Here is a 13898-nt window from a genome sequence, read left to right as displayed (position 1 = left end):
CAACATCTGCAAAGGAGTTTGTATGTTCTCCCCGTGTTTGCGTGGGTTTCCTCTGGGTTCTCCGGTTTCCTCCCACATTCCAAAGACATACTGATAGGGAATTTAGATTGTGAGCCTCAACGGGGACAGTGATGATAATGTGTGCAAGCTGTAAAGCACTGCGGAATATGTTAGCGCTATATAAAAATGAAGATTATTATTAACCTGGTCTTCTCAATCCCATTATCTGGCCGCTCATTAACAAACTGTGGTGTTTGCAGGATCCTGAATACGACGCTGTTCGAGAGTTGGGAGCTGATCGGGCCGTACCCCTCGTGGTGGCTGTTCAATGGCCTCTTGTTAGTCCTACAAGTTCTGCACGTCGTTTGGTCTTACCTCATAATTCGGATAGCGTACAAGTCTCTGACAAAGGGAAAGGTAGGTTGGATGCAGGTGTGCCGCTGGGTCTCCGGGGACGGTGGTAATAGGATTCTTCTTTCTCCTCCTGCTGGCTGTACCTTCTGTTTCTCTCCTGTCACTTTCTGTAATCTGATGGGACTACTGCTTATCTACTGCCGCTCTGCCCTGACAAGGTGACCTGTTAGGAGAGCTTCTGATGTCTTTGCGCTCTGCCTTGACAAGGTGACCTGTTAGGAGAGCTTCTGATGTCTTTGCGCTCTGCCTTGACAAGGTGACCTGTTAGGAGAGCTTCTGATGTCTTCGCACTCCCTGCCTCACTCTTTCTCTCCCTCGTTTTTCTCTGTGTCAGGTTGGAACTGGAAAATGTCACCCTTTGCCTGTAAGTTTTCTCTGTGCCGTTTCCACCTTCCTGCCTGCTTTTCCTTCACATCCTGCATGTTCTTTACCATCTCGTAACACCGCAGCCCTAATTCATGAAGGCGACCTGGCATTGTGATCGTGGCTACACGCTTCCTGATGAATCCGGGCTCCAGCTTTGGGAACATGGGTGGATTATCCTCCAGCTCTAGACGTCATCTAATATACTCCTATCAATCTATATGTGTTCAATACAAAGACCTGCAATATGATCCCTATATTTTTTTTTTTCTAAAGAAGTCTTCTCTTTTTCTAGTAATCACCATTGTGTGGTGAAAAGGTGATTTTAGACATAAGTACAGGAAAGGGTTCTTTGCAGTTAGAGCAATCAAGATATGGAATGCTCTACTAGAAGAGTATGCAAATTGCCTCTTCTGAGAAAAAGAGGACTTAAACTCTATAGCGCCACCTCTGTAATGTTACCCCTTAGACCCCAGTCCAGAGCCTCTCACCTAGCCAAATCAGTTCTCATGCTTCGCACTGACGAGGGCCAACAGCCCCAAACACCGTGTCTGCGAAATGAGATACTGATTTAGCTTTTATCCCCAAGTCATATTGCACGACTCGTTAAAGGGTTGATTGTGACTTGTAGGATCGCTACTTCCAACAGGTGGCGCTATAGAGTCCTCTTTTTCTCAGAAGAGGCAATTTGCATATTTAATTTCCCAGAGGAGCATTGCACGGCGAATAAGCCTCCTTACCTTGACAAGCCAGCTGGTATGTCACTCTCCATAAGGAGAAACCTTACCCCTTAGACTACTAGAAGAGGTAATAATGGCAGATACTATAAGCTTTCAGAAATTGTCTAGATTCTTATCTATTTACAGGTAACATTAAGGGTTAAAAATTCGGGAATAGTGACTCCTAATTTGTCTAGTAAGCTTGAACTAGTCAGACTTGTGGCCTTTTTCTTTTTTTGTAACTATGCATGGAAATAAGGTGCGCCTGATAATCCATCCATGTGACACGGTCATTTCACCTTCAGTCATCAAACCTCATGCTTACAAACTAAACCTTAATACTTCATCCCATTCTGGAACGATACTTTAATAAAGCAGACCATCAAATGCATTATACCCATGAGTGCAAAAAGTGTGATACTGCCACGTTACTAATTATTATTATTTATTTTTTTTTTAACTTTTATACTACAGTTTTGCTTTCAAGTTGAATTCGCATTAATCACACGATTAATAATGGATTTTTCCCACAAATCTATCTGTAGGTGCAGGACGAATGTTCACTGTCCCTTTGCCCATTTATCTCTACATGCATATAGTGACAAGTGTAGGCTCAGAATAAACTGCTGCCAGGTGAATGTGTTACAGCAGCTCTCGTGCTGAGCGTTATATTTCTACTAATACTACACGTTAATATAAGGAACTTTGTCAAAGAAATCTGATTTCATTATTCTTCTCATTTCTGCCTCCTGAGCTCATAAAATCTAAAAATGTGTCCTGCTATCGATCCTCCAGGTCATTAGGATCAGATTGAAGTCTATTTTGGGCAGCACGGTGGCTCAGTGGTTAGCATTATAGACTTGCAGCTCTCTGCTCTGCAATACACTTCAACTGCTGGCATCAGCGGGCCCCTGACCCGCTTGGCCCTGTCGTTACGCTGCTGAGTCCTTTGACTCTTGCATTATTAAAATTAGTAAAAGGGAGTGGAAGTCAAACCTTTTTACAGATCTGACCGGCTCAGTGGTTAGCACTGTTGCTTTGCCCACCAAGGATAACATCTGCAAGGAGTTTATATGTTCTCCTTGTGTTTGCGTGGCTATCCTCAGGTACTGTCGTTTCCTCCCAGACTCCGAAGACAGACTGTTAGGGAATATAGCTTGTGAGCCCTAATGGGGACAGTGATGATGTCGGTAAAGCACTGTGGAATTAATGCGCTATATAAGTGAATAAAATACAAGATGTGTAGCAGAGTGAAAAAGACTTTTGCTGCTACTTTCTGGTAACGGTTTGTCTCACCCCAGTGCTGGCATCACAGTTACACTGCTTAGTACTACTGTATAATTTTCTGATTCTAAGCATGTACTACAGAAAAAAGGAGCACAAAAATGATGGGTTTGCTTCCAGTACATTTACATAGATTAGGAAATGACTGCAAACGTGATGCTATGTTTAGGCTTTGTGCACACATTGCATTTTCGTCGTGCAGATTTGTCACAAAACCTGAAGGGAATGCTGATGCCAGCAACGTGAATGAGACTCCTAAAGTCTCATGCCCATGTTACTTATTTGTGACTTCCAGATTTAGTGCAGATTCATATGTGCAGCATGTCAATTCTTTCAGCATTTTTTTTTAACCCATTGACTTCAATGAAGTCCGTTCAACACTGTAAAAACGCGGGTCTAAAATGATTGCAGATTTGCTATGTTTTTGTATGTGTTTTTAGGCAGCAGTGAATGCTAGAGATAGATAATAGAAATACATGAATGGCTGAAATTTTTAGCATCCTTGAAATTGTTCCATAGTACTTCTCTCAGAAAATTATTGCAAATACACGCGTTTTTTGGTTACACACATGCTTATTTCCGAATTGGGTATTGCAACAACACACAAAAAGAGAGAAAAAGGGCAATTTGGACATAATTTCACACAATACTCAAACAATGGACCAGACAAAATTGTTGGCACCCTCAAATTAATATTTAGTTACACACCCTTTTAAATAAATAACTACAATCCATCACTTCCCATAACCATCATCAAGATTCTCAATGGGAATTTTGGACCACTCTTCTTTTACAAACTGCTCCAGGTCTCATTTGAAAGATGCCTTCTCCCAACAGCAAGTTTATGGTCTTTCTGCAGGTGTTCAATGGGATTTAGATCCGGACTCATTGCTGGCCACTTAGAAATGGATGGAAACAAAATCACTGGAAAGAGTGCTTCTTCAAGCATGTTTGGGGTCATTGCGTTCTAGGTCTTCCAACATGACAAACACAAGTTTCTGACACTGGACACTGTATTGCAACTCAAAATCTTTTGATAATCCTTAGATTTCATGATGTCTTGCACACAGTTAATGCGCAGAGGCAGCAAAACAACCCCAAAACATCTTTGAACCTAACCACCATATTTGACTGTAGGTATTGTGTTCATTTCTTTGTAGGCCTCATTCCGGTTTTGGTAAACAGTAGAATTATGTGCTCTATCTTGGTCTCATCTGTCCACAAGCCGCTTTCCCAGAAAGATTTTGGCTTACTCACGAACATTTTGCAAACTGCGGTCAAGCTTTTTTGTCTGTATCAGCAGTCGGGTCCTCCTAGGTCTCCTGCCATAGAGTTTCATTTCATTCAAATGTTGACAGTTCTTACTGACACTGATGCACCCTGAGACTACAGGACAACTTGAATTTTTTTTGTTACTTGATTGGGGTTGTTTATCCATCATACGGACTGTCCTGCATTGCGACTTTTCATCTATTTTTCTCTGCTGTCCATATCCAGGGAGATTGGCTGCAATTCCATGGGTTGTAAATTTGATTATGTTGCACACTATAGACCAAAGGAGCATCAAGATCTGAGGACTTTAGAACCAAAATTGTTAAACAATCTCCAGGTTGCAAGTCCATCTCCAGACAGTTCTTTCTGTTGTCCATGCTTAGTGTGGCGCACGCACGCACAGACAACTCAAGATTGAGTAAACTTCTCCCCTTTGGTTTCAGGTATGATTTTTAGATTGCCCACACCAGTTACTTGCCACAAATGAGTTTGAACGAGCATCACGTGCTTGAAATTAAGTGGTTTACACACAATTTTGGAAAGGTGCCAACAATTTTATTTTGCCCGTTTTTGGGGGTTTGTGTGAAATTATGCCCAATTTTTGCTTTTTTTTTTTTAAATACACAAAGGAAAAAAAAAACTTGTATGGCAAAACTTGTAATTGCAATAATTTTCTTGGAGAAACTTACATTTCTGGAACAATTTCAAGGGTGCCAGCACTTTCAGCCATGACTGTAGATAATAGAGAGAAATAGACATATATTAGCACAACCCCCGACATATAAAATTGCACCCCATGGAGCTTGTTGGACAACATTTTATGATTTAATGAAAAAAAGAGCACACTGGGCCCCCCATTTTTTGTAAAGAGCAAAGGTAAAGCAGACAGCTGATATTATCAGGCCAGGAAGGTACATGATTATTGGGCCCTTCCCAGGCTAAAAATGCCAGTCCACTTTACCCAGATTGCCTTAGCTCTTCCCTGTTGCTCTGGTGCAGGGACAATGTGGCTTGGAGTTGATGTCAGCTGTGTCTGATGACTATCAAATACCATCATTACTAACGCAGTAAGAACAAAGAAACACATACACACTTTAGTAAACAGCCTCTGACACTATCCCTCGTTCACCAATTTATATAAAAAAAAACAAGTTCCCAGGTTTGCTGTAGTCCACAAATGGACACCTAAAAAACACAAACTGAGAAACACAAGACCCTGTCCCACGTTCACCAGTTTTAGAAAAGTTTCCACGCATGTCCGTCATAGTTCAGAGCGCAGAGTGACCAGGTACGTCTGAAGAGCTGCGGCATTACTGACGTCACTGCTCATTAGAGGCGCCGGGTCACACCTCCCTCTGCAGTAACGTCAGTAGCATCACTGCTCCTCAGAGATTCCTGGTTACTCTGCGCTCTGGATTACGTCGGACATGTTGGAAACTTTTTTTCGTTTGAGACACGAATTGTGTCGGGGTAAGTTTTCTTTTTCTGGGTTAAGAATAGGGGTGTCTGATGGACACCTCCATCAGGTCTTGATGTCAGCTGTGTATTTTGGACACTACCCCATCAACCTCAAGTCACATTACCTAGATTGCCAACACACCAAGGCAATTTGGAAGAGCCATGGAGGGGCGCCGATTGCATCTGTGATGCTCCACTTCTGGGGCGGCTGCGGGCAAGTATTTTTAGGCTGGGAAGAGTTGAATAACCATGGATCTTCCCAGCCTGATAATTGTTTGCTTTTACCTTTTGCTTTTTTTACCTTTTTGTTCTTTACAAAAAAAATGGGTAGGGCGCTACTTTGCTATTTTCATAAGTCCAATAAGCTCCACGGGGTGCAATTTTATAATGTTGGGGGGTTGTGCAATTATATGGCTATATGTTTGCCTATAGCATTCATTGATGTCCAACAATGCATTGAAAACTCTCGTTTTTGCCGCCGTGTTTTTCTTGCCAAGATACAGAGAAATTTCTGCATCCAAATACTCAACGTGTGCACATACCCTTAGGGTATGTGCACCCTTAGGGTATGTGCACACGTCAGGATTTCTTGCAGAAATTTTCTGCAAGAAATCCGCATTTTTTTTGCGTTTTTTTTTCCCGTTTTTTTCGCGTTTTTTTTTAGTATTTTGCAAGCGAAATTAGCTTGCAGAATGCTAAAGTTTTCCAAGCGATCTGTAGCATCGCTTGGAAAACTGACAGGTTGGTCACACTTGTCAAACATAGTGTTTGACAAGTGTGACCAACTTTTTACTATAGATGCTGCCTATGCAGCATCAATAGTAAAAGATAGAATGTTTAAAAATAATAAAAAAATATAAAATGGTTATACTCACCTGCAGACAGCTGATCTCCTCAGCGGCGTCCGTTCCTATAGATGGTGCGTGCAGGACCTTCGGTGACGTCACGGTCACATGAGCGGTCTCGCGACCAATCACAGGACCATGACTTCATCGCAGGTCCTTCACACAGAGCATCTATAGGAACGGAAGAGAGAGCATGCACCGGAGAGGCGGGAACACTTCGGGGGCCATCAGAGGGTGAGTATATCGCTATTTTTTATTTTAATTCTTTTTTTTTTTTACCAATTATATGGTGCCCAGTCCATGGAGGAGAGTCTCCTCTCCTCCACCCTGGGTACCAGCCGCACATAATCTGCTTACTTCCCGCATGGTGTGCACAGCCCTGTGCGGGAAGTAAGCAGATCAATGCACTCCTAGGTGTGCGGAATCCCCGCAATTCCGCATTTTTAATGAACATGTTGCTTTTTTTTCTCCGCGATGCGATTTTTTTCGCGGAAAAAAATGCAACATTTGCACAAGAAATGCGGAATACACTGTAAATAATAGGAGGCATATGTTAGCGTTTTTTTCGCGTTTTTATAGCGAAAAAACTCGAAAAATACTGAACGTGTGTATATGGCCTTACTGTCCATGGTGAACCTTGCCTGAGGGCTGCTCTGGTGTTCTTGAATATCAGGTATTTCTTGTTGGTTGAGTTTTGTCCTTCCACATACAGACCCTGTGTATATGGCTGCACAAGGTAAACAGGATGACTACATGCATTCTATTGACTTATCATTGCAGTCACCTACATGGCCATGTACTGTCATGTATTCAATCTTACCCTTCCCTTTTTAAAAATGAGAAACTGGAAAAGTGTCACCATATAATAACCATCACTTTGGCCATAAATATGGTGCCAACAGGATTTTCAAAATTAGAAAATAAAAATCTGCTTATCTTCCTAAAAACTGTGACCTATGCTGTCCATGGGTATGTCTGGCTTTGCTGCACATCTTAAATGAAATTGGCTTTACGGTAATGCCAGGCACAGACAAGTGTGGCGCTGTCTTCTAAACTGAAATAACCCATTCAATAATGCAAAGCACAAACCATAAAAATGTCCATGTGAAGTGGTGTGCTGTCACAAATGTGAGCTGTGTACAAAATGTAATTTTCCCCTAGAATGCAGTGCTTGTATCTACAATATGCATTACATAATGCTTAATATGGTTCTGTATTGCGGGCCAAAATGCACACTAAAATGCATTAAAAGGGCAACTTGTGCTCAATTCATTTGGTCATATATATAAAATGTAAAATATTCAAGGTTTTATTGTGCACTCAATGGTGTTTTATAAATTTATTGTAGTTAAACTTTAACCCCTTAACGACCGCCGATACGCCTTTTAACGGCAGTAGTTAAGGGTACTTAAACCACAGCGCCGTTAATTAACGGCGCTGTGGAAAAAGTGTATAGCGCCCCCCAGAGTCAGATTTTCTTTGGGATCTCGATTGCAGGGGGTAGCAGAGACCCCAGAGAACATGATTTGGGTCAGTTTTTACCAACCCCCGGGTTGCTATCGCCGGTAATTAACCATTTACCGGCGACCACAAAAGAAACCAAAATGCAATTTCCCATTTAATTTCCAATTACCACTGATGTGATCGCTCATCAGAGGACGGAGAAATAGGGGGATCGGGGACCCTGTTATACTTACCGGTGTCCCTGGGTCCTGCTGCGTTCCCTCCTGGCCGCCGACTTCTTCCTCCGGTAAGAAAAAGGCGGGCGCATGCGCAGTGTGCCTGCCATGATCGGCCGGCAGAGGAAGATTCTTCCTCTTGTTTCATTTTGGTCACTGTGATAGATCCCATCACAGTGATCAAAATAAAAATAATAAATAACCCCCCCTTTATCACCCCCTTAGTTAGGAAAAAATAATAAAATAAAAAAAAATGTATGTATTTCCATTTTCCAATTAGGGTTAGGGTTGGGGCTAAAGTTAGGATTGGTGTTAGGATTGGCATTAGGGTTAAGGTTAGGGTTGGGATTAGGGTTAGGGGTGTTTTGGGGTTAGGGTTGAAGTTAGAATTGGGGGGTTTCCACTGTTTAAGTACATCAGGGGGTCTCCAAACGCGACAGCCAATTTTGTGCTCAAAAAGTCAAATGGTGCTCCCTCCCTTCTGAGATCTGTTGTGCGCCCAAACAGTGGTTTACCCCCACATATGGGCATCAGCGTACTCGAGACTAATTGGACAACAACTTTTGGGGTTCAGTTTCTCCTGTTACCCTTGCAAAAATTAAAACAATTGGGGGCTAAAAAATCATTTTTGTGAAAAAAAGATTTTGTATTTTCACGGCTCTGCGTCAAACTTCTGTGAAGCACTTGGGCGTTCAAAATGCTCACCACATATCTAGATAAGTTCCTTGGGAGGTCTAGTTTCCAAAATGGGGTCACTTGTGGGGGGTTTTACTGTTTAGGTACATCAGGGACTCTGAAAATGCAACATGACACCCGCAGACCATTCCATCAAAGTCTGCATTTTAAAACGTCACTACTTCCCTTTCGAGCCCCGATGTGTGCCCAAACAGTGGTCCCCCCCACACATGGGGTATCAGCGTACTCGGGACAAATTGGACAACTTTTGGGGTCTGATTTCTCCTGTTACCCTTGGGAAAATAAAAAATTGGGGACTAAAATAAATCATTTGTGTGTAAAAAAAAAATAAAAATAAATAAATATATATATATTTTATATTTTGTCTATGGTCCACTTCCGTCTGTCTGTAACAGCTGATCAGTGACCTCTCTCATGGCAGCTTAGTGGTAGACCGCGGGAGCAATTACCTCCTGTATCGCTGGCTGTCTTTGAGAGCAGTCACATCACTGATGTGACTGCTCTCAAAGTGATCGGGATCGTCGTGAGACATTACAGATTATCTTCTCGGTGGACAGGTGAGGAATATTATGGTTTATTTTATTTTGGTTGCAGGAGAAGTTGGCGTCGGTGGATTAGGCGTTTGGCTTAATTAAAATTATTAAAGGAGTCTGTCATCATTTCAAATAAAGAACTTTATTCTGGGTGTCTGTTTTTATACAATATCACTATGGGGTTACTAATGGATAGGAGTCTTATAGACATTTCCATTACTAACCTGTGGCCTTGATGTCACCTGACAATACAAAGGTGACATCAACCCCACAAATATGAGCCCCACTTGCCACCGCTACATGGCAAGTGGGAAGAGCAAGGCCAAGTGCCAGAATTGGCGCAACATATAGATCTGCCTTTTCTGGAGCAGCTGAGAGCTGATGTTTTTAGTCTGGGAGGGGGTCAATAGCCATGGCCCCTTCATAGGCTATTCATATCAGCCCACAGCTGTCTGCCTAGCCTTTGCTGGTTAGATTTTATAGGAAACCCTATGTAATTTTTTTTTTTCTGGGGTCTCCCTGTAAACTAGCCGGTAAAGACTAAGCAAACAGCTGTGAGCTGATATTAATAGCCTTGGGAATCTTTATGGCCATTGGCTCCTTCCTAAAATATTATCAGCTGTCGGCTTTCCCGCTGCTGATTATTAAAATTATTCGGGAGCCCACACAAATTTTCCTTTTTTTTTTTCTGTAAAATTAACAGTTGATGTCTGGGTTGCAGCCTACGTACATTCGTTCTGTTAAAGCTCCTACATAGGCTGGTGACAGTGTGTTTGTGTTTACTTATTGGCTTAGTAATGAGGGTGTCTGGTTGATACCTTTTCATTACTAAGCCCACAGCTAGGTGTCAAAGACAGCTGCTGACACAATGCCCTACTACTGCATCAGCATGAAGAAGGTGGTGTTGAACCAAGAAATTACATCACAAATTTTTTTTATTTTTTTTTAATCTTTATTTAGCTAAAAAAAAAAAAAAAAGCATTCAGTGCTGTACAAAAAAAGCATGCAAACACACACCAAAAGCCCTTTTTTTCCCTGCCAAGAGAGGCAGAAACCTTGCAGAAATTTCTGCAAGCAAATACTCAACATGCGCACATAGCCTAAAGCTGGGAAACTTGCATCACCTGGCCTTTCCTAATAATGATGGTGACCAAGCCATAACCCTAACAGGCTAGTTACTTTGATTAAGGTTTCGGACATTAAGCTATCTGAGCACACACATTTCCAAGGGTACCCAAGCTTTTGCATGGGCCCATTTTCCTTTTCTTAATTTTTAAAATCTAAAAAATGAAAATATATATTTTCTGTTCCCCAAAAATGCAAAGAAAATGTGTCATCTTTAACTTTAGCCCTTTTGGAGATAATGTAATCTTCAACTTGCTTAACTGTTCACAATAATAGTAATTTTGACCAGGGATGTCCAAACTTTGACATGTCACTGTAATGCTAGTAATGGAGTCCAAATATAATTCCACCACATTTACTCTGCACTGTGTTTGACAAAACGTCTTTATGATAGTTGGTCACTTTCTAATATAATTTTCACAAATGTGCTGAAAGCCACTTTATACACCATCTCGAATGTCTTCATTAGCTCTGGTTAGGGCTGTCCCACACGTCCAGATAATTCCGGTACCGGAATAAATCGGTACCGGAGTTATCCGTGTCCGTGTGCCTGGGAACTCACGTAGGCCATACGTGCGGCACACGTGTGCCGCCCGTATGGCGAGTGGGTACCCACTCTGCATCGTGCTGAAGCCGCGATTCATATGTTCCCTGCAGCAGCGTTTGCTGCAGAGAAAATATGAATAATAGTGTTTAAAATAAAGATCTATGTGTCCGCCGCCCCCCCACCCCCTGTGCGCCCCCCCGCTGGTCAGAAAATACTTACCCGGGTCCCCCGTCGGCTGTCGCTCCTTCCTGGTCTGGAAACTGTCACCTCACGTACCGGAGCCACTGACGTGTGAAACCGGCCTTAGACGGTTTTTGTGGACAAACTTCAGGATTTGCTTTGGTCGTACTACTGATTGGCGATTTGCTTATTTAAAGAGGTCTTCTGAAGTGCTGCCCACATGTTTTTTTTCCTGAAAAACTGCAGAAGCAAGGTCAGAACAGGACTCTGGCGTGAGGGACCACATATGGGAGAAAGTGTTTAAACGCCATACTCCCCTCTATGTTCCAGAACAGAGAACTACTCTAAGAATGCCAGGCTCCCAGCCAATCATCTACTCACGTGGCTGCAATCTGGAAGGAGTTGTCTGTTCTAAGACGACTCTTCTAATAAAAAGCTGTCTTTTGGCGGGGGTTTTGGTGTTTTAGAACCAAACATATGTTGGTATGAGTGCAATGCATAGGTAAGCATTCACCCTGTGACCATTTAACAAGCAGATCCAAAGATGAAAACAAAATGAGCAAATGCCCTGTAGTAAGTAGATAAATGGTAATAGTACATGTAAATAACATGGGGTAGTTAGTTAACATTATTTTGATTTAAAAAAAAAAATGAAAGTCATCCCACAACAAGGTGTTCCCAATAGGGACGGTACCTAACTTGTGGTGGTCTCCTCGCTATGTGTCAGCTGTGGAAAGCTATATAAACAAAATGAACAGCTCAAAAAAAAAAAAAAAAAGAGGGAACCATGCAAAAAAAAACTAAACCAGGACCAAAAAACAGAACAGAGCATATATTGGTATAAGTGCACTTCATAGGTGAGCATTCACACTGTGGCCAGTAATTAAGCCCTATGATAAAATCTGAGCAAACACCCTGTAATAAGTAAATAATAATGGTACTTAATTAACATTGTTTTGTTATAAAAAAAAAAAAAAAAAGTAAAGGCCATCCCACCACGACAAGGTGTACCCAATCGGGACTGTCCTATCTCTAATATTAAGCTTCATCCTGTGTCGGCAGAGCATGACCTAGGCCCGACTGCTCAGACACCTGCCTGGGGGAAGCTATATAAACCAAATAAGCCGCCCCAATAAAGGGGCCATGTCCTTGTTTGTACAAAAAAAAGGAACTGGACCAAAACATTGAGCCAGAGCACATGTTGGTATCGGTGCAATACATAGGTGTGTGTTGCATTTTTATTTTTTTTGTAGCAGAGATGTTCTATAAATACTTCCTACATCTCTGCCATTAGGCCGTGCCAGGGGGTGCGGGATGCTTTGCCGTACAGACCTGAAAACTCTGGCTGCACCATTGAGCTCCAGGACGGCTGCCGGGGATTGTAGGTGAATGCTGCATCACAAGCATGGCTGGGCCCATAAAAGGTGGCCGAATTTTGCCATTTTCCCCACTGATACCAGCGTCCTGTATTACTACCTTAACCGTGCCTAGTATCTAACGTGAAGACGGCGCTTTTCTCTGTATGGCGAGATGCTGCACCTACCATGACTATCTCACGACCACTAATACGGAGTCGTTTTCTTAGCTCGTATAAACAACGATCTTCGTAATCCTCTAGTAATGTGATTTTTTTTTTTTTTTTTTTCCCTTGCCAGGCATTGAAAGACGATCGCAGCGATATAGAAAGCAGCTCGGAAGAGGAGGACACGGCACTAAATGGCACAAAATCAGTCCATAACACATCCAGCAACGGGGCCAACAGGATGAATGGCCAAGATTCAGGCGGCCAGTGGTCTGAAGAATAAGTGAATGGACAGCCAGCAACATAGTAATATGTTCCCTTTTGTAAAAGACATGTCCTAAGACTCAGCCTAAATCATTCCTCACAAACAACCGGTCCTGAACTGAGCCGCCCCTGGAGGGTGAAGCACATTCTGCACCAGACGACAGCCAGACTGCAGCCCAGTTATTACTTGACAGTTGGCTCCGTGGATCTGGATTCGCACGCGCTGGCTGCTATATATTTTGTTCAATCTGCACCTTTTTATAAACTGTGTGCTCCATGCTCCCCTCCTCCACCATTCAGCCACTTGGAAAGAGGCGGTCGTGCACAAGCTGTGACTGTGCTTATTGGGCCAATGTTACACTTGGTTGGTTGGCAGTTGTCGATTGCCGGGCCCTGGGGTTCACCGTGGACGAGACTGCCCTCCAAGCACCCACAGCTGTGCCAGGTACAAGGGGTGGCAACCCTTCACGAGCAGTGTGTGGAAAATGATCAGGAGTGTGCGCCTTAATGTCCTATTTTATATCATTGTTTACTTCAGTCTGTGAAAAAAATAAAACAAAAAATGCACATTTTTATTTATTTTTTTGTATTTTGAAAAGGGTTCTTCAATTTAAAATTACCATTGTTATATATGCTCCCCCATCCTTGTATATACTGCCCCCCCCAATCCTTATATAAGCTCCCCCATTCTTGTATATATGCACCCCCATCCTTGTATATATGCACCCCCATCCTTGTATATATGCACCCCCATTTTGGTATATATGCACCCCCATCCTGGTATATATGCACCCCCATCCTTGTATATGTGCACCCCCTTCCTGGTATATGCTCCCCCATCCTGGTATATATGCTCCCCCATCCTGGTATATATGCACCCCCATCCTGGTATATATGCACCCCCATCCTGGTATATATGCACCCCCATCCTTGTATATTCTGTTGTTCAACATAAAGAAAAAAAAAATCAGAACCCTGCTACTCGCCTTCCTAGCTT

At 42.5% G+C, this 13898-nt stretch overlaps 1 protein-coding gene across 2 annotated transcripts in view; it reads left to right on the top strand.

Moving 5' to 3' along the window:
* The window catches only part of CERS5 (ceramide synthase 5), a 91816-nt gene extending 78348 nt beyond the window's left edge, over positions 1-13468 (top strand). The window contains exons 9-11 of one of the 2 annotated variants that reach the window (XM_077298067.1): positions 261-417; positions 749-778; positions 12771-13468. In XM_077298067.1, coding sequence (XP_077154182.1) covers positions 261-417; positions 749-778; positions 12771-12920 — 337 coding nt within the window. In that variant the 3' untranslated portion in view covers positions 12921-13468. The remainder of the gene's footprint in view (positions 1-260; positions 418-748; positions 779-12770) is intronic. The other variant, XM_077298068.1, reaches the window with a different exon arrangement.
* The last annotated feature ends 430 nt before the right edge of the window (positions 13469-13898 follow it).

This window comes from Ranitomeya variabilis, chromosome 3, assembly GCF_051348905.1.
Source record: "Ranitomeya variabilis isolate aRanVar5 chromosome 3, aRanVar5.hap1, whole genome shotgun sequence".
NCBI lineage: Eukaryota > Metazoa > Chordata > Amphibia > Anura > Dendrobatidae > Ranitomeya > Ranitomeya variabilis.
The sequence above is the reverse complement of the archived record's forward strand: the minus strand, read 5'-3'. Positions and strand labels throughout refer to the sequence as shown.